Source organism: Pan troglodytes, chromosome 6 (genome assembly GCF_028858775.2).
Source record: "Pan troglodytes isolate AG18354 chromosome 6, NHGRI_mPanTro3-v2.0_pri, whole genome shotgun sequence".
NCBI lineage: Eukaryota > Metazoa > Chordata > Mammalia > Primates > Hominidae > Pan > Pan troglodytes.
Genome location: NC_072404.2, coordinates 18,156,566 through 18,177,806, shown reverse-complemented (window position 1 = coordinate 18,177,806; position 21,241 = coordinate 18,156,566). Strand labels below are relative to the sequence as shown.

The following is a 21,241-nucleotide window of genomic DNA, read 5'->3' as shown; positions in this document are numbered from 1 at the left end:
CTATAATTGTAGTTAACAAAGTTTCCTTAGACTAATTTTCTCACAATATTTAAAATCAGTAATTAATGCATATTATATTTCAACATTATTTTATATTTTCCATATTATGTGTTTATGCAATTATATAATTATATAAATAGGTACAAGTCTAATCCTGATATATTTTTCCATAAATGCACTGCTACCTTTGATTTGCTAGTATTTCATTTAAATTTTTATATGTCACAAATATATTGACTATATGATTATGCCACTTTAATAAAGCATTTATATTACTTTTCATCTCTTTTTGTGCATTGCAGCAGTTTTGAAAATACCCTTTCCTTAATTGTTTGGTAAAATTTTTCATTAGATTGTCTGTCCTAGCATTATTTTGGGGAGTAATTTTAGATTGTTTTTCTATTTCCATCAATGTTTGTGCCTCCTCTTGAGTCAATTTCATCATTTTTATTTTGCCAGAAAATCATTTGTCACATTTAGATTTCAAATTCTTGTATACAATTACATGTAGTATTCTTGTATAATTTAAAATTGTCTTCTTATGTATAGCTATTTTACTTTTCTCATCTCCAAAGTTGTTTAGTTGTATCTTTCCACTGTTATGGTTTTTGATTTTTCCTAGATAGAAGTTGCCAAAGATTATCTATTTATTTGGGTTTCTTTTTTCAAATAATCATTTAGATTTGTTTTTGTGCTAATTGCTATCCTTTTGCTTGCCTTTTTATTGATTTGTAGGAGTACTTTATATATTCTGGCCACCTCATATATTCTGATCCTATACATAATAGGTACTTAAATTATTGTGTTTATCTCTGTGGTTTGCCTTTATCTGTGTTGTCTTTTTATATGAAAGCATTAAGATTTTATGTAATCAAATAAATATATTTTAAAATCTTTTATTTATAGCTTCTGTTTAAGAATCTCTCAAAGTTTAAATTATAAATATGAACTCATAGTCTCTTTTAGAACATTTATTATTTTATATTTTACATTTAGTTTTCAATTCATTTGAAATTTGTTATTTTATTACATGAAGAAGAGGTCCAATACTTTTTTTCTTCCAGATGAATGGCAATTATGTAGTATCATTTATAACATAAGCCACATTGAATTTAAATATCATATATTTTATTTTATTTATTTATTATTATTATTATTATACTTTAAGTTTTAGGGTACATGTGCACAATGTGCAGGTTAGTTACATATGTATACATGTGCCATGCTGGTGTGCTGCACCCACTAACTCGTCGTCTAGCATTAGGTATATCTCCCAATGCTATCCCTCCCCCCTCCCCCCACCCCAGCACAGTCCCCAGAGTGTGATATTCCCCTTCCTGTGTCCATGTGATCTCATTGTCCAGTTCCCACCTATGAGTGAGAATATGCGGTGTTTGGTTTTTTGTTCTTGCGATAGTTTACTGAGAATGATGATTTCCAATTTCATCCATGTCCCTACAAAGGACATGAACTCATCATTTTTTATGGCTGCATAGTATTCCATGGTGTATATATGCCACATTTTCTTAATCCAGTCTGTCATTGTTGGACATTTGGGTTGGTTCCAAGTCTTTGCTATTGTGAATAATGCCGCAATAAACATACATGTGCATGTGTCTTTATAGCAGCATGATTTATAGTCCTTTGGGTATATACCCAGTAATGGGATGGCTGGGTCAAATGGTATTTCTAGTTCTAGATCCCTGAGGAATCGCCACACTGACTTCCACAATGGTTGAACTAGTTTACAGTCCCACCAACAGTATAAAAGTGTTCCTATTTCTCCACATCCTCTCCAGCACCTGTTGTTTCCTGACTTTTTAATGATCGCCATTCTAACTGGTGTGAGATGGTATCTCACTGTGGTTTTGATTTGCATTTCTCTGATGGCCAGTGATGGTGAGCATTTTTTCATGTGTTTTTTGGCTGCATGAATGTCTTCTTTTGAGAAGTGTCTGTTCATGTCCTTCACCCACTTTTTGATGGGGTTGTTTGTTTTTTTCTTGTAAATTTGTTTGAGTTCATTGTAGATTCTGGATATTAGCCCTTTGTCAGATGAATAGGTTGTGAAAATTTTCTCCCATTTTGTAGGTTGCCTGTTCACTCTGATGGTAGTTTCTTTTGCTGTGCAGAAGCTCTTCAGTTTAATTAGATCCCATTTGTCAATTTTGGCTTTTGTTGCCATTGCTTTTGGTGTTTTAGACATGAAGTCCTTGCCCATGCCTGTGTCCTGAATGGTATTGCCTAGGTTTTCTTCTAGGGTTTTTATGGTTTTAGGTCTAACGTTTAAGTCTTTAATCCATCGTGAATTGATTTTTGTATAAGGTGTAAGGAAGGGATCCAGTTTTAGCTTTCTACATATGGCTAGCCAGTTTTCCCAGCACCATTTATGAAATAGGGAATCCTTTCCCCATTGCTTGTTTTTGTCAGGTTTGTCAAAGATCAGATAGTTGTAGATACGCGGCGTTATTTCTGAGGGTTCTGTTCTGTTCCATTGATCTATATCTCTGTTTTGGTACCAGTACCATGCTGTTTTGGTTACTGTAGCCTTGTAGTATAGTTTGAAGTCAGGTAGTGTGATGCCTCCAGCTTTGTTCTTTTGGCTTAGGATTGACTTGGCGATGTGAGCTCTTTTTTGGTTCCATATGAATTTTAAAGTAGTTTTTTCCAATTCTGTGAAGAAAGTCGTTGGTAGCTTGATGGGGATGGCATTGAGTCTACAAATTACCTTGGGCAGTATGGCCATTTTCACGATTAAATATCATATATTTTATTTAAAGTCCCTTATGTGTTGAGATATATTTCTGAGCTTTCTGTTATGTTATTATTTTCTAATAGTCTTTTGTATGCCAATAATACATTGTTTTGATTAGTGTGGCTTTATACTACATTTTAGTATCTGTAAGGTCAATATCTTCTCATGATTCTTGTATTTTGTAATTTTTATGATATCTCTGATATATACCTTCATAGGAACATTGAATCATTACATTTCAAAAGAAAAAATATGCTTTACTAACATACATTTGCTAACATATGCTCTTTTCTTACTTTCTTTAATGGTAATTTTTGTAATCTGGAGTTTCAGTTCTTCTCTGCTTCTTTCTCCAATTCTGACAATAAAAACTCTCCTAAGGAGAAGGTTCACTTAAAACAATTTGGTTCTGGAAGGAGTCCCTTCTGTGTACAGAGGCTGAGGGAATGGGACACTGACTTGGCCCAGATCATCTAAAGCAGTTCTTCTGGGGACTGCTAATCCAGGGCACTTTTGCTGTATTTTTTGACACAACTGTGCTTGCCTCACTGCCCTTATTTATGTTTGGGGCTATATTTGGTGCACTCTTGTTTCTATTAGTCTGAACCCATATGCTTTTTATGTTTCACGAAGTCCTCACATTTTTCGAAAATCTTTCATTGCACTTGTTGCCAACTATGTTAAGGATTATTTTTGTTGTTTTTGGTTCATTTTCTTCTATCTTTTTCTGGTTTTGGTTTGATTTACATAAAATCTTAATGCTTTGAGAAGCATTAAGTGTTTTTTATATTTTAAGACCTTTGAGAAGAGCTTTGCATGAAGACAGTGCAAAATCAAATCCTAAATTTGCAATAGAAAGCATAACAAGAAAAACGTATCTAATCACTGCTTAAAATGTGTTCATACTCTAAAACCCGTTAGATTTTTCCATACCAAAGAAGTAAAAAAGTGCAATAAGGAAATGAAGTATTTTGGCAGGTGAAATAAATAATGATCCCCCCAACCCCCGCCAAAAAGATGTGTAAAAATGTTTTAATTTCTAGTTGAGCAATCAAGAAAGATGGGGACATAAAACCTGATTTTATCACATTGGTAAAATTATTAGACCTGTGGTTCTTTGCCTCTCATATAAAATAGCATTTATATAATTTCCCAATTTTTGCTTGTACATTTAGTTCCTGTCTTCTTTATAGGGAAAATTACTTACTCTTCTGTGTTTCTGTAGGTTTCATTTTATATTTATCACTCTTGTAGTAGTTCTCAATGATTGTTTCATAGTGAATGGCTCACATGTCTGTATCCTTGACAATATTCTAAATTGCTCAGGGATAGGGGCTGTGCTTTCCTTTGTTTTGAGGCTCATGTGTATGAGGTGATCAACAGGTGTTTGTTAGCCATTTCAAAATCTTAATGAAATAAATTATTGTACTTTGACTTTTATACTATTTAACATTCTGGGTTATCTTGTGTACCCCAAAAGATTATAAGCTCCTTGAAGGCAGAAACAGTGTCTTGATTTCTTGTTAGTACACAGCTCCTACTACAATGTTAGACATGTGTAGATACTAAGTGAAGGAATGAATTACTTAATGTAAAATATTTCAGGTAGAGAAGACTATTTATAAATGCTATTGACTAATGTTTTTTATTTTTTGGTTGTGTAGCTATAAATTTTCAGCCACCATCAACAGAATATTCACTAATTAGTACAAGATTTACTCCTACTCCCGCTACTATCAAAAAGTTATTGAGCACAACTAACAACATCTCCCGCTCATCACTGAAATTAATTACAGCCCAAATGGATAATTCAGTAAAGCCTATTTCCCATCAGATATCAGATATTGAACATGTGGATCGTAGTCTCAGTACAAATCTCAGTCTGGGTGAGTTGGAAGTTTCTGTGAAGAACAGTAGCTCTTTAAACAGGAACCCAAACAACACCCATGGCAAAGCAAAGGATGATATCCAGAACACCATCCAAACCGAGACGGGAGGGTATAATTCTCAAATTAGCAGGTCTTCCCAAGATTACACACAGTATGAAGATGAGTTTGTGTCATCTATTACAAAAGCAATTGCTATTTTGCCAGAAAAGTTTGGATCAACCAAAATATCACCTCGTGCTGGCTCGCCTTGTTTTCTTGGTGTTTCCTGTGTGCCAAGCTCAGATGGTCACTTCAAATGTGGATGCTGCCCCTTTGGGTATTATGGAGATGGTATCAATTGCAGAGGTAGTATGAAACTCTTCAGAAGATACAAAGAAAATTATCTAATTCAAGTTTAAGTTATTAAAAGGATATGGTTTTCTATATACTAATTTCTATTTATTCTGCTTAGTTCACTTATTTCCATTTATTTTATTTATTGATCATTTATACTGTATTCTCATTACATTTTGCAAGAACAAAAGTGGGTCTGCTGAGTTATTTATTAAAATCATGTTAATATTATAGAGTATTACAACTATATAATATATATTACAAATATATTTGAGTACTTTCTGTGTTCCAGGGTCTGTGGAAACATTTTGTATCAACTGTGTCATATAATCCACATGAACCCCACAAATTGGGTATTATTTTTCCCATTATACAGATGAGAAAACAGAGCTTTGGAGTGCCCACTGAATTTCCCAGCATTAATCAGCTAAACAGATAAAAGATGTCAATATAGATCTGATTAACATTGTGGTCTGTATTCTTTTCAGCTCACGGTGGGCATTTGGCACTGCAAATACCAATTCTGGCATATTTGCTTATTTGCATGAACTAGGTTTCTCTGTAATCTTTCCAACTCTTTCGAGATTACAGCAAGTTATATATCACTGTAATTTTAAAGGCATTGTTTCTATCTTCTCACAATTATTAACATTGTTTTCTCTGATGAAAATCAACTTTTTGGCTTTGGCAACATAGAAGCTGTCTTGTGTTACTGTTGTGTTACTGTTTTGCTTTGTTTGTGTTTTGGCTTGTTTGAGACTAAACTTAAGCAAGAGAGTTGTTGGAGTATTCTTACGTTCTCAGTATTATCTAGAGGGACTATTAGTTAAATATTCAAACTTCAGAGACTTTTGCTTCTATCATAACTAAGTCTCTGGGCAATATGTATGTTCTGTTTTAGCAATCAACCTTTTTTTCCTTGATTTTTTTTTTTAGCCATTTGTAAATATCCATGTGGAAAAAGTAGGGAGTGTGTTGCCCCAAACATCTGCAAATGTAAACCTGGTTACATTGGTTCTAACTGCCAAACTGGTAGGTAACATCATTCATTAGTTTGCATGATAAATTGTATTTGGTAATTGATATGTCTAAAACTTGGGCTTTATTTTATACAGCTCTTTGTGACCCTGATTGCAAAAACCATGGAAAATGTATTAAACCTAACATTTGTCAGTGTCTTCCAGGACATGGTGGAGCAACCTGTGATGAAGGTGATAATTCAAATTAAAAATCAAATATAAGGCCTAAAATATAGCATGATTTTCTTTAAAAACCATTTTACAAGACAATTCAGTTTTACTGTGTGTATACTAAAATATTCTTATCAAAGCTGGTATAGGACTCTACATTTTAAAATACTTATTAAATGTAATTTATTCAAAGATTCTAAAGAATTAAATTTCTGAAATCAGAGATTCAAGGGGCAATAGCTTATTTGTTATTGGTAAAATTATCCTCTGAAATGATTTGAGGTTTAGTTATAAGGTAGTATATATCTACAAATGTTTTAGCTTCAAGCAAAGACAGCTATTGAATGATCTACCAAATATGGTTCAAATAAAGTGTTAAATGCCAAATAACTAGAAAATGTAAAGTAGTAAGAAGAAACCTAAAAAGTGAATTTGTAAAAATACATCTGTAGCCATATAATTGCATTGCTTTGGTTTAAATCTTAAGCGGAAAATTTATGAAATAGCATTCCTAAAGTGGATGATACTTTAAAGAAATAAGTTGTTTATTTTAAAATAATATGTGAAAAGATAGTTTGGTAGATGGTGCATATAATTATGAATAAGCTGAGAGCCATGTTAAATGTTTTTATGGCAAAGCAAGCTACAAATTAACAAATTAAAGTAAATTTAGGGTGAACTAACAGAAACATTCAATATAAATAGCATATGAAAATAACTATGGAACTATAGAAAAGCTCTATTTGTAAGGCAGGAATAAGTACGTTCAAATCTCACTTTTCAGAAGAAGGCCAAGGTCCTATATTTTCTTCCAGTTAACAAAACGTTTTATTAATCAAAGCATGCTGTTGATTTGTAAGTGTTTCCAGTGTGAATTAATATAGTCAGTCCCACAGAACTAAGTTTTGTAGTAAAAGAGAACTTAATGTATTATAAATTACTCTTACAACAAGATTTTATTGTGACAGTGCTTTATAAATATAAACTGACTTTTAAAAAATTAAGAACTGACATAATAACATAATCTGTTTCTGCAGAACATTGTAACCCACCTTGTCAACATGGTGGCACATGCTTGGCTGGGAATCTCTGCACTTGTCCTTATGGTTTTGTAGGACCAAGGTGTGAAACAAGTAAGCAAAGCTCTCCTGATGTCTGATATAATGAAACTGCTTCTTTGAATAGTTGATGGCCTTAATGCTACATGAAATGAACCCAAACTCTACGTAAAGAACACACATTGCGATAGTTCTTGTAAACTATCGCAAGGACAAAAAACCAAACACCGCATGTTCTCACTCATAGGTGGGAATTGAACAATGGGATCACATGGACACAGGAAGGGGAACATCACACTCTGGGGACTGTTGTGGGGTGGGGGACGGGGTAGGGATGGCATTAGGAGATATACCTAATGCTAAATGACGAGTTGATGGGTGCAGCACACCAGCATGGCACATGTATACATATGTAACTAACCTGCACATTGTGCACATGTACCCTAAAACTTGAAGTATAATAATAATAATAATAATAATAATAATAGAAAATGGAAAATAAATAAATAAATAAATAAAATAGATTTATCCCAGGAAAAAAATAAAAAGAACACACATTGATGATTGATGACAACAGTTACCATCTTGCATAGCACTGATATCAACCACAGTGGCCAGTACTAAGATATGATGCTATTCATGGTCTTTCTTTGAGAAAACAGGAATTCAAATCTGTTAAATTGCATATAAATTTCTTTTTAAATTTATGTCTATGATTGCTTTCATCAATAACTAATAATTTTCCCAAATAGCCAAGTCTTGTTTATCACTTGGCTCAACGGTTTTCTATTTTTTCCATCTCTATTAACCAAAAATAAAATAAAATAACTGAATATGAGAATCAGAAAGCATTTGAAACCCGAATATAAATTGTATTTTATCTTTCTCTGCAATCTTATTAATTAGCAGATGTGATTAGCAGTTATGAGCTAGCTAGATAATAACCAACAATATGACTACTCCAAGCCTAATCTTTCTTTTCTCTTTATTCTATGATCTCAGTGGTTTGTAACAGGCACTGTGAAAATGGAGGCCAGTGTCTTACACCAGATATTTGCCAGTGCAAACCTGGCTGGTATGGACCCACCTGTAGTACAGGTAAAATTGGAAATATTTTCAATGAACATGTCAATTAAAAGTTAAAATATGCCAATGTCCTGAAGACGTGCACCTAAGAAACATAAAACTGACCTGACAAGACAGGTAGATAGGTATGAAGTTGTTATTTCAGACAGATTTTTAAAACTCTTTCATCTTCATTCCCTTTGTTTTTATGTTGAACTGTATGGTGTCTTACAGCTTTACTGTTATCTTAACCAACCAATACTTTTTTTGCTTTTATATTTCCCTCATTCACCTACCTTGTGGTGAAGAGAAACGTGTTGAATCTTCTAGGTTTCTTTTAAGTTTTTCATCGCAATACAAACATCCTATTTCATTAAATATCTAAGCAATTCTGAATTAAGTGGATACCCTTCATGTTATTCCATTTATTTATCACAGTATTAGGCTTTTTTTTTTTCTTTTAGACAGAGTCTCACTCTGTCCCCCAGGCTGGAGTGCAGTGGGGCGATCTTGGCTCACTGTAACTTCTGCCTCCCAGGTTCAAGTGATTCTCCTGCCTCAGCCTCCCGAGTAGCTGGGATTACAGGAGCATGCCACCACGCCCAGCTAATTTTTGTATTTTTAGTAGAGACGGGGTTTCACCATGTTGGGCAGACTGGTCTCAAACTCCTGACCTCGTGATCCGCCTGCCTCAGCCTCTCAAAGTACTGGGATTACAGGCGTGAGCCACTGTGCCCAGCGTAAGCTTGTTTCTTTGGCAGCAATGTTTGCAATTATCTATGTTTGATCTAATTCATTATAATCTAATGACTTTTTCTCAATGAAAGTGTAATTCAGTGTTTATAGCTGGCCAATTATTTGTGAAGCATGATGCAAATGGAAACAAGGATCCACTTGATTTTTGCCCTGATTTCAAGTCGCATATTGTTAGTGACAGAGACATGGGATACAATTATAAAAAAGACTATGATACAAGTTGAGTTATGATAAGTAATGTTATTGAAACACAGTTCCTTAGAAGCAGAGAAGGAAGAAATTAATTTTGGCAAGTGGAGTGAGGAAGAAAATAGTATTTGTAGTAGATGTTGGTGAATGGGTAGGATCTAGGGTGAAAAATAAAATTGGGGATGTCTTTCAAAGCAAAACAAAAATAAAGAAGCAAAAACAAAGAATGTTTTTGAGTGTGCTAGGACTTGAGTGCAGTGTTCTCATTTTAATTGGGAAGGCGATAAGGAGGTGTGCATGGCTACATGTATTTGAACAGATTACAAACCATCCTGTTAACACTGTTGAATTGAATTGTCTTCTCTTAACTTGCAATCCTTTCTTCTAGCTTACTGAAGGCATTCTGAATTCTAATCATAGCCTCTACAATCTTGATAGAGCAGGAGCACCGTCATCTTGGACAAACACCGCCACTTTAAATTCCAGCTCCCTTTGTAGCTTTTCTAAGCTTAGTGTTATTTGTAAACTTAATGAACATACTTTCAAAGCGATTATCCAGTAATTTCATTCCTCTTATGTTTGGCAAAGTCTAATTAATTATACATTATGGGTTTTACTTGCAGTAAAAATAAAATATTTCATTATGCACCATTTTGCACTTCTGTGCAGCTTTCATTTTTTAAATAATAAAACTTTTATGTTCTCTTTTCCTCCTGCTGTTTATTAGCTTTGTGTGACCCTGTTTGCCTCAATGGTGGTTCGTGTAATAAGCCAAATACTTGCCTCTGTCCAAATGGATTCTTTGGGGAACACTGTCAGAATGGTAATTATTCTTTCTTTGTATGTAAAAAGGGCAAATGGAAAGTTAGATATCAACAGAGCTCTGAGTAAACATGAGACAAGTTTCAAAGGGAAAGATGCGATTTTTTTCCCCAGAATTCTTGCAATGTTTCAAGTATGCCCACCAAATTACTAGCTTACAAAAATATATCAAAGTTATTATGTAAAATGGTTATATTTACTCGATATATTGAAGCTCATACCTTGGCATCTCTCTGTGCAGCTTTGTAGGCCCAAGGTATGAAACAAATAAGCAAAGTTCTCTTGTAGTCTATTATAATGAAATTGTGTCATTTTTATTGCCTACACAGCAAAAATGTTTGATTTATAGTCAATCTACTGTCCACTATTATCCCATAATCTCTTTTCACCTTAGTTTCATTAAACATTTATGAAGAATCACCTGTGCACAGCGCTATGCAAGAAGATACAGAGACATAAAAATGCATTGTTTTTCTCTTTCATGGGCTTAGTATTTTAACACTTTCCCTCATATAGTTAATATTGCAGGTTATTTTCAGAATAATGGGGATGTCTTGAGGGTATGAATTAATGTCAACCAATAATATGTAATGTGTATTTTCTACATCTTCATATTTTCGAGTTTATTAAAAATGTAGAGTAGATTTTTACTATAGAACATGTCAGAGTATTTCCATAATTTAATTCCTAAAATTTAGGTTTTCCTTGCCACGATGCACTTTGATTTGCAATTCTATTTCTTTTATTTTGGATGTTGGCTAGGATTCTTAGGATGGAAATAAAGCAGAAAAGAAGTCATCCCGCTAACACAGGATATACGGGCATAGTGAATGAGTTCCTGTAATTCGTATTCCTTTGAAGAAGCAGTTTGAGAAACAGAAAGAAGTAAAGACTAAGTTAAGGGAAATCTTGAAAACTAGAAGACTATGGTTAAATCCATGCTAAAGAGTTATATATGTAGTTTTGAATGGAGAATGTAAGGAAGGAAATGAAAACTTTACATCTTTCATGCTACTTGAAGTAGTTGTAAGATGAAGTAAGAAAAGTTCTCTAAAATGTATATGCCAGTTGTGTAAGTGGATAAAGGAAGAAATCTCTCAATTATTAAACTGAATTAAAAATTATCTATTGAACGTATTCCATGCTTTAAGGGCCAGAAAACAGATTATCATTGTGGGAAGAGAGTAGGTTTTACAATGAGCTTGCCTCCACAGCTTTCTTGCTGGTGTTTACTTAAAGGCTCCATGCCTCAGACTTCCTGGCTTTCAAGTATGATCTAGACAGTTGCTATGACATGTAATTCTTATTAGATCTCATCTTGTTGTGAGCCTAAATGGTGGGAAGGGAAGATGGCACACACATTGAATGTGATTGAATAAAATTAGGTGGAATATAAAGTCATATGAAAAACATATACTATGTGCACTATAGAATTTTAAAAGAGGAAGATAGAAATTGAGCTAGAAACATCACAAAAAAGTTAAACTACTAAACTAGTAAGCAAGGCTTAGGATGTATGGCTGGAGAGATATTTAAATACACCTTCCAATTTGCTTCACCTCTTGGATTTCACATGGAGAGTGAATCCAATTACTTAGCTCCCTTCAGGATTTGGTGACAGAATGAGGCCTATAGATCTCATAAATATATGTGGAGGGTGGATTTTCTCATAAACCCCGTTTTCCTAATGTGAGACTATGGGTAGACATGGCCACCCTTAAATTGTATGCCCTTTGTATATATTATTTTAAGTATGTATGCTTTTTTGTATAAATAATTTATTTCTACACTTCAAGTTTCTGTGGATGATTAATTATAGCAAGATTACGCATCATAAACAATTTGTGGAGCTTTTTTACGTTTCAAATTCCTAACCACAGGCATTTTATATGGAGTTTTTGTAGTAGAAAGAATATATATTTTCTAATAAATAATAATAATCTTAAATTGTATGAAGGATAGGGAGCAGAAAATGTAAGAACATTTCTCTACCAATAAAAAGTATCAATAAAATGTCAGAGAAATAACAGTAGACTCAAGCATGAACCAAAAAAAAGTTCAGCCTAAAATACTGGAAATTATCTGTTTGCTAAAAGCTTTCAGTTATATCATTACTATAAAGTTCTATATTATTTCCATTTAAAAATCCATTTGAAAACAGTAGAATTTTTCTTACAGTGTTTGGAAATAAAGAAAGCAGCTAGTAATTCAAACAGGGCGTCAGTCCACACTAGTCCTGTTATTAATACCAGTTAATTTGAAATTTATTTTTAAAATACAAACTAACATTTATTTAATTATTATTTAGGAAGAAATTAAATTTTAAATTTTCTGGACAGGTTTGCCTGTGTATTACTTAAAAGAAATTCCTGTATTTAATTTCCATATATGGAAGAAACATGAAGTAATCATAACCATCTCATAAAATTAATACATATTAACGTTACTCTGAATTTCATAAAACAGAATTATACAAATAGGAACTACTTGTATAAGTAAGATATATTCAAAATTATCTAACAAATATTCTTAACAAAACCAAGGATTTATTGTTAAAAATATTTTTACCAAGCATTCACTGGAATAAGTCACATATAAAGCTGTGCCTTCATAACCTCAGTAAGTACTCGAAAGCTAATTTAAAAGTGCTTTTTAAATATGTGGAAAATTGTTGAGATTTGTCTAATTTCCACAAGAACAGGCACATTTTTATTTTGAGCTACGTTTTGACTTATTTTCTGGGTTTTGTCTAGATCATTCCATGCTTTATTGTATAGTGAAACATAAGTTAAGGTTTATAATATATTCATTGTAATATGAAAGACTCAATTTCTTATGAACACTTAACCAATATATTTCAAATTGTGCTAACCCACTAGTAGCTTATAGGTATAAGCTGTGCATTTCATGATTTAGAAAGGACAGGTTTAATGAGTGATCTTTTATTTTAATAGCACATTTCTCTGCCTTATGTCCTCATTGATGACAAGCACATGATGCAATGTATCATATGTAGTAATGGGATGTGTAATATTCACAGATTGCTGCCATGTGTTCTTTTAGCTTTCTGTCACCCTCCCTGTAAGAATGGTGGCCACTGCATGAGAAATAATGTGTGCATCTGTCGTGAAGGATACACTGGTAGGAGATGCCAAAAAAGTAAGACATCACTAAATGTATTTGTCAACTACAGCTAAAGCCAAGACAAAACTGTTGAATGTAAGGGCTGACTTTTCATGCTTTTACCTTAAGGCATCTGTGATCCTACGTGCATGAATGGAGGAAAATGTGTGGGACCAAGCACTTGCTCTTGTCCTTCTGGTTGGAGTGGGAAACGATGCAACACACGTAAGAGGAATACTCTTAAAACACTGAAGCTTTCGTCCTTCATGGGAATGTAAAGCAGAATTTAAAACAGAGCATTTTTTTCACTTTTGTTTGCTTGGTCTTTTTAAAATTTTTGCATATTTATTCTTGCTTTAGGAGATACCTCTTTGAAACACAGAGTTTTTACTCTTCTGAACTCATTCTTTCAGGTTAGCAGAAGAGGATATCTTGTATTTTTCAGTTTTTCTACTGCACTTGCCAGAAAAAATAACAAGTCCTTAAGTCCTGAAGTTGGGGTTGGGGAAAGGTTTTAAAAAATTACTGACTTCTTGGCCCCACCTCAAACCATCCAGTTCTGACCTTTCCAAGAGAAGATAACAGTGCCACTCAGGCTGGTTAGCTCCTGAGGGTGGCTGTCTTTATTCAAATGTTTCATTTTTTTCCTTTCTATAAATTGTTTTAAATTAGCTGCTACTAGAATGTTTTGATCAAAATGAAAAAATGAGAAGCAACATAGATGTCCAACAATTGGAGAAAAGTTAAATCACGACGCATTGAAACGATGGAACATTTTGCAACTGTTAAGGTCACATTTTCCAAGAATATGTAGTGACATTCAAAAATGTTCTTGATAAAATATTAGGGAAAAAATTTCTTTAATCACTTACTTGTAACTATTTCTTTTTTTCTCTCTAATGAAAAGTTTTGTGGGTTATGGATAGGATTTGACTAGTAATTTAAAATTTTAACTTGTTTATATTTCGATTGGCAGCTATCTGCTTGCAGAAATGTAAAAACGGTGGTGAATGCATTGCGCCCAGCATATGCCATTGTCCTTCCTCCTGGGAAGGAGTGCGGTGTCAAATACGTAAGCCCACAGGATGTTTTTCCTACTATATGTTCTGAATTGGAATCTGTTATAATAATTAAAGTATAGCTTTAGGACAAGTCCATAAGGGGGAAAAAACTCCAGCATGCTGATCCTTTTTAAAAAATGATTTTAGATATAAAACAAAAACTTCCTAAATTTTATATCCATTTAAAAGAAAAAAGTGTAGTATAATATATTAATAGTTTGTGTGAAGAGAGAATTTCAAATTATGGTCTGTGGATTACCAGTAAAGTTTCCCCAGGTGGGCCAAAGAAGGTGTTGATACATAGAAGTTTAAATATTATTTCATATTATAAGATAAATACGTATGTATCATGGATACCTTAGAAAATATGAAAATGCATTAAAAATTAATCACTCTAGGCCGGGTGCAGTGGCTCACGCCTGTAATCCCAGCACTTTGGGAGGCCAAGGCCAGCGGATCACCAGGTCAGGAGATCGAGACCATCCTGGCTAACATGGTGAAACCCCGTCTCTACTAAAAATACAAAAAATTAGCCAGGCATGGTGGCAGGCGCCTGTAGTCCCAGCTACTGAGGAGGCTGAGGCAGGAGAATGGCGTGAACCCTGGAGGCGGAGCTTGCAGTGAGCAGAGATCGCGCCACTGCACTCCGGCCTGGGCGACAGAGCGAGACTCCGTCTCAAAAAAAAAGTAAAAAAAGAAAAAAAAAATAGTCACTCTAAATTTCACCATCTAGAATTAATTTCGGTTGCTTTTTTAGAGTTTTAGTATATCTCCATCCAGTATTAGTCATAAATTTCTACATAGATGAAATCTTAAGATGTAGAGGAAGATCAAATTTCATGCAATTTTGAAATTTTTTGTGGAAACTTGAAAAAAGATGTTAAAATATTAACAATGATTAACTTAATGGGAAAAACTGCAAATCCCTCAAAATATTTCCAAATGATTAATAATTACATAATTTAAAAATTGGTGGCCAAGTGTATTGTAAACTGAAATTACACAGTTTTATTATGATCATGCCTTTTTACTAGAAATAATGTACCCTCCGTTTCGATGTCTTATGAACCATACCCTTCTTTCCATGCATCAGAAATTTTGCATGTAGTTTTTGTGACTCTTAGACCCTAATTTATTAGTAATTGCTATTGTAATGTATACATTTCTTATCCTAGAAAAATATATCAAAGTACTATTAAGTGCTGGTATTTACATAAGATATGTATGCTCAAATATTGATAATTCCAGTTGGAATTTAGATGTGATAAAATGCTAGAAAAAAAAAGTTAGCAACCTCAACTTGGGTGCTTGTTCTGGAGTAAGCTCTATGCGGACCATAAGAGAGAAGGATGAGAAGATGTTAAAAGCATATTAATGAGGAAATATGCTTCAGTGGTTGCAGATTGAGGTTGTCTGAGCACAGCCTGAAGCTGTGCACCCTGTTTCTGCATCCTGCAGCATTTTTATGTGAATTTAAAAGTCATCCTACTTCAAATTCTTTATTTCAAACTATTCAGAAACTGTCTTAATATAATGATATTTCTTAAACAAAATATGTTACTACCATCTGTTGGAAAATTGTTGTAATAAAAATTCAAATCTATGATACGTATCATGTGAATGGTGCCTTCTTAGCTGTGGAGCCCTCGTGGATTACACAGCCTGCCCAACTGTATACAGCAGCCCTGATGAAAACATACCCTGTCAATATTGCATTTATCTTAAAGGACATATTATTCTTGAATGTGTAAGCTTCAAGTATGTGATATTGAAGCAGTATTTGTCCTATAAAAATAACTATTATATATAATTTTGTGGTATGCTCATTTTCACTCAATATTGTTTGAAATAATTTATGTTGTTTAAAAACAAAATTTAAAGCAATATATTAAGTTCCATAATATAAATACTACAAAAATTCCCTTTACTTCCCCTCTTATGTTTAACATTTTAGTTATTTACAGGTTATTATTAAGTATTATAAGTATTTTCTTTCTACAGGTAGATGATAAATAGATTGAGATATTGAGATATTGAGATAGATGTAGGTATTTTTAATTGCCTTGGGAAAGATTTCAAGTAGGAAATGTATTATATAGACAGCATGAGTATCTTTCAGAAATTTTCAGTAGTTATTTCACATTAAACTTCCAATGATAGTATAAAAATTGTCAAATTTTCCATACACTAGCCAGTACTGGGTTGTCTCTTTTAAATTTTTGCTTAATGTTAAAAAGTAAATTATAGATGCTATCTTCTGTTAATGACTTCAGCTCCTCTAGAAAAAAAAAAGAGATATATTTCAAATACTTCAAAATGTAGCCAATGAAATTTTTGTTTCTTTTAATAATATCTTTATAGAATTCCAAAAGTGTTGTTTGAGTTTTGGGTGCTTTGTTTTTGATGTGTGCGTGTGCTCTGAAAGATGAGAGTACATAGATTAGATCCATTCATTGATGGTTCATTAATAGATTCTTATGACTGCATTGGTGTCCAATCACCAGATAGCCCCAGACCACTAGGATAGAATATGCCACAAGCATTTCATGTCAAAGATGGTCATTGTAAAAATTTGTGTATTGCAGCAATTTGCAACCCGAAATGTCTTTATGGAGGCAGATGCATATTTCCCAATGTGTGTTCCTGCCGCACTGAATACTCTGGAGTCAAATGTGGGAAGAAAATACAGGTATTTCAAAGTTTAAAGAGAAAATAAATATTAGACATTGACATTTGCATATCTCTTCTACTTAGTAATTGTTACTAATTAATGTTTTTTTCTTATTTCCAAAATAAAAAAAAGCATTTATTTGCCTCTAAAATTAAAAATTGTATCATTTTTGTGTTATGGTAGAGTTATTATATAAAATTTTGATGTGTTTTTAAGGAATTTCAATGTATAGATACAACTGTCCAGTGTAATGCAGTATTTCATGACACTGTGGTTGAGACAGCAAATATTCCACAATATAGATTCAAGACACTTATTTGTAGGGCCAGTGCTATAAAACATATATTTAAAAAGTTTCTGTGATCTTATTTCTTCATATAGGATTAAACTGCATTGTGTTTGGTCTCTAATCTTAAATTTCCAAATATCAACACCCGAGATGTTATTTCAGTCCTAATTCCTATACACACAAGGGTAGTTCTAATAATCTCTCTCTCTCTCATACAAACATACAGACACACAAATGCAGCAAACCTCTCAAAAATGTCTTAAAGTTAATATGTAGGAGTTGTAATTTAAAAAGTCATTATATGCTCTTTAGCACTTCAAAATGCCCCAGGGTCATGAATATAAAAGTATGCTGGAGTACCAGAATTTGACAACTGATTAGAAATTTTCTTCTTGAAGCTTGATATGGATCAATCTGGCTTGGAGACAAAATGGATATATGTATAGTTTTCTCTGAGCACTGGTGTCATCCTGTAGAATTGGCCCTCATTGTGAAAATAACCAGATCATAATAGGGCTATGGTTTGAAAACTGGAAAGCAAAAGTTATTGAGTACTTATTTGATTAAATATTGTTTGAGAAAAATAAAAATAAAAGCTTGAGCTTCCTTGGGTTTGAAGGCAGCCTAAGTATATATTATTTGTTTTGATTTGATGTGAGATTTTTATGGCACAGAAAACCCTATGACCTCTAAAGCTTTTTAACTCCACTTTGACAGTACTCAACTAGGTGGCTGCTCTATATTCTGTTTTATGTATTTATTTGCCATCTGAATCCTTCCTCATATGATCAATAGCAAATCATCTTTATCCCCATTAATGCTGCTTCTAAGAATGCATTTGAAATCACACTAAGGGGAAAAAATGCCAGAAGGCCATGGGGAAGGAAAAGGGGATAAAAGGCTAAGCATGAGGACAATATGTCCTGTTCTACTGTAACCTGCTCTCCCAAGCTTCTAACTTCAATCTCATTCTGGCTTTATTCTGTTGATCACTGGTGTCATTTTTTTTTCTTTACTTGCTTTCGATATTTCCTTGGCTCCCACACATAGGTTAAAACATAAATTTCTCTTTAGTGGGGAAAAAAGCAACCACCATCCATGGGTATCCATAGAACCTTCTCCAACTCCATCCCTTGCTCCCCTCTTCCCTACCTTCCCCAAAGGAGGGTTCAGGCTGGCTAACTACCTCCTGGCTTTTCCTCAGGCAACCTGAGATAGTGGGTAAAAAAAAGAAATGGAGCTTACTGATTGGATTGCTAGAATTTCTATGAAAAAGAATTACTGGCTAGAGACAAGAAACACAGAGAAAGGGAAAATAAGCAAAGGAAGAAAAAGGTGCTAAAGAGGGTGGGTTGATAAAAGGCTTTGAGAAGCATCATAACCTCCTGCTTGTGGCTGAGTGCACTCACTCTGACCCTGCCACTTATTTGCTCTGTGATTTCAGGCAAGTTTAACCCCCTCAGTCTCAGTTTTCTCATCTGCAATATGGCATTAATAGTAGCACCTAATCTTAGGCTTATTGTGAGGATTAAATATGTTAATATATGTGAAGTACCTAGAGTGGTGCCTGGGACATAACAAGCACTATGCAAGAGTTTGTAACTAATTACATCCAATAGAGGAATAGAAAGAGGTGGAGAAAGAAAAGGATGGGGAAAGACACTTCAGAGAAACACTGCAATGTGTTATGAGTATCATTGGTTTTTTCCTGAGAGATATCAAAACGTTAATTAGTTTTATTGGGCATGGATGTTTCTAAAGTGTAACATTTTGCCACGATGGAATCACCTAGTATGCAAGCTCCATTTGGTTATGACTGCTTGGACCTTAAGTATGATCTTGATTTGATTTCAATTTTATGAAAACAGTATTGAGTCTAGTGGCAAACAGAACCAAAAGAGCTTTACGTATCATGTCGGAGGGAAGGAGGCAACAAATAATGAGTAAGGGTTAAATGATTTTATACTATTCATTGAAACACAATTTCCTTCTTCCTACTACAGATAAGACGCCATTCAGTAGCATCAACTATATGAATTACAAGCCTGTATCTTAAGAATGGAAATATTTTGTTCAGAAAAAGTTGGAGATAACTTGGAGTTTATTTGAACATCATTCAAAAAATATCTTAAAGACTGAAGAAACTAATAAAATACATAATGATCTCTGTTGTAATCATAGAGAAAAGCAAAGAAGAAATCCAGGTAATCTAAATTTGATGTTGAGATGGGATAGGATATTTACATATTGAGATGATGTATCTGATATTCCACCCATTCACAATATTTAATAAACTGAATATTTTCTCAGCCCTAACTGTGACTATGTCTGCATCATTAGGAGTCAGTCAGCCTAATGGAAGCCACTTGATATCATCCTAATAGATGATGCTTAATGCAGAACGAGGGGCTCACAGAAGTAAGTATTTGAAGAATGGGGAATGAGGGTTGGGAGCTAGAGGTTAGGAAAGCCACCGCTGATCAGAGTAGGTAATAATGAAGACGTTAGCCCAAAGCTCCAAGCAGGTTCTTTTCAGAGGCTTTCCCGGAGCTGCTATAATACTTGAGAATCTTTAAAAACTACCACCAACTGTCTCAGGCAAAGTGGATTATTCTCAAAATTTTGCTAGAAAGCCACTGTGAATTTCATCTTTCCAAGCATCAAGCTGCAAACACCTCTGAAAAGACTGATGGCTTCCTCTTCATTTCCTTCTTCTGACTCTCCAGCAAATTTTTCTCATTGGCAAACTCTGACCCAGAACCACACAGGTAAGTGGCTTCTGAAAAATGTAATTCCCAGCCTTACAAAAAGTGGCAGTGGCGTCCTGGGCCCAAAAGTGAGAAAACAAACACCAGGCATGCTAAAAGGTCTGCATCTGATTGCTCTTCCATCTTTCCATTTCTTCTGTACCATGATCCATTTTGGTATATGAATCGAGAGAGATGATCACAAAACCAAATCCTTCTACAGATATCACAAGAAAAGTGTATCTGGATGCTTAATAAAAACAAAGTTAAATTACAATACATGAATAGTTGGGGAAGTGGGTAACAACAACAAGGAATACACATATAATTAAAAGATTTGCCTCAGCGACCCAAATAATTGCAAGTTACCTGGGGTTATAAAGTTTCCTTTTTCCTGCTATCTCATATTTTACCTCAGACATTTCATTTGACTTTCAGAAAACAAGTTATTTTAATTTGAACACGACCATCTTAAATCATATACATTTACAAAGGCTCATTTTTTTTCTTTTAAGTAGAAAGATTGAGCATTCCTAAGCCATATCTAACCTGTAAGATAAAGTAAGACGCAATCAGAATAAAAGTATTGCTACATATGCTAAGGACTCTTTAAGTATTAACATCCAATGTCAGAATTAAAGAGTTTTTAATTTATCATTTTATATTTACTAAAAGGTAGTTTTAATAGATTACTTAGGAGAACATAATATAAACCAAAAATAAAATTCAAAGCCTCCCAAACAATGGAAAGAACTCTTCTCGAGTAATTGAATTCCAAAGTAAACCTGAAACATTGGTTCAGGATATCATGGGAATGGATGGTCGGACATGCCCCATTATACCCTCATCCCTTTGGAATTCAGGCACAACCCATCAGCATTAACATCAAAACAGAGACCTTAAGAATAACAAAGCAGACTTTTTGTAGCAATAAGATAGCAACATGACAGATAACAGGCCCTGAAAGAAATTATTTTACCCTAAAATACATTTTTTGACATATTTTGAAATGTCCCTGCAAAGCTGTCTCTTTTGGGGAAAATCTGCATTCTGTAGAGAATCCCACCCCTTTCCAGGTCTTTTTCCTGATCCAGGAGAGAATAAACTAAGAGTTTGGCACCTTTTTAAGCCTGATAGGAAACATTTGCAATCTCTTCTCTCTGAAGCCTCCTACCTGGAAGCCTCATCTGCATAGTAAGAACCCCCTGGTCTCCACAACCCCTTATTTTAACCCAGACACTCCCTTCTGTTGATTCTGGGTCTTTAGATAAACCAATTGCCAATCAGAAAATT

The 21,241-nt window shown here is 33.9% G+C and overlaps 1 protein-coding gene across 8 annotated transcripts in view; it reads left to right on the top strand.

Moving 5' to 3' along the window:
- The window catches only part of VWDE (von Willebrand factor D and EGF domains), a 77,559-nt gene extending 58,042 nt beyond the window's left edge, over nt 1-19,517 (top strand). For 3 of the 8 annotated variants that reach the window (XM_024357743.3, XM_024357744.3, XM_024357747.3), the window contains 11 exons: nt 4,420-4,989; nt 5,914-6,009; nt 6,093-6,188; nt 7,205-7,300; nt 8,228-8,323; nt 9,963-10,058; nt 13,121-13,216; nt 13,310-13,405; nt 14,157-14,252; nt 16,827-16,930; nt 19,205-19,338. In XM_024357743.3, coding sequence (XP_024213511.2) covers nt 4,420-4,989; nt 5,914-6,009; nt 6,093-6,188; nt 7,205-7,300; nt 8,228-8,323; nt 9,963-10,058; nt 13,121-13,216; nt 13,310-13,405; nt 14,157-14,252; nt 16,827-16,930; nt 19,205-19,237 — 1,475 coding nt within the window. In that variant the 3' untranslated portion in view covers nt 19,238-19,338. Of the gene's footprint in view, nt 1-4,419; nt 4,990-5,913; nt 6,010-6,092; nt 6,189-7,204; nt 7,301-8,227; nt 8,324-9,962; nt 10,059-13,097; nt 13,217-13,309; nt 13,406-14,156; nt 14,253-16,826; nt 16,931-19,204 lie in introns of those variants that run through there. The other 5 variants (XM_024357748.3, XM_024357749.3, XR_010158797.1 and 2 more) reach the window with 4 other exon arrangements.
- The last annotated feature ends 1,724 nt before the right edge of the window (nt 19,518-21,241 follow it).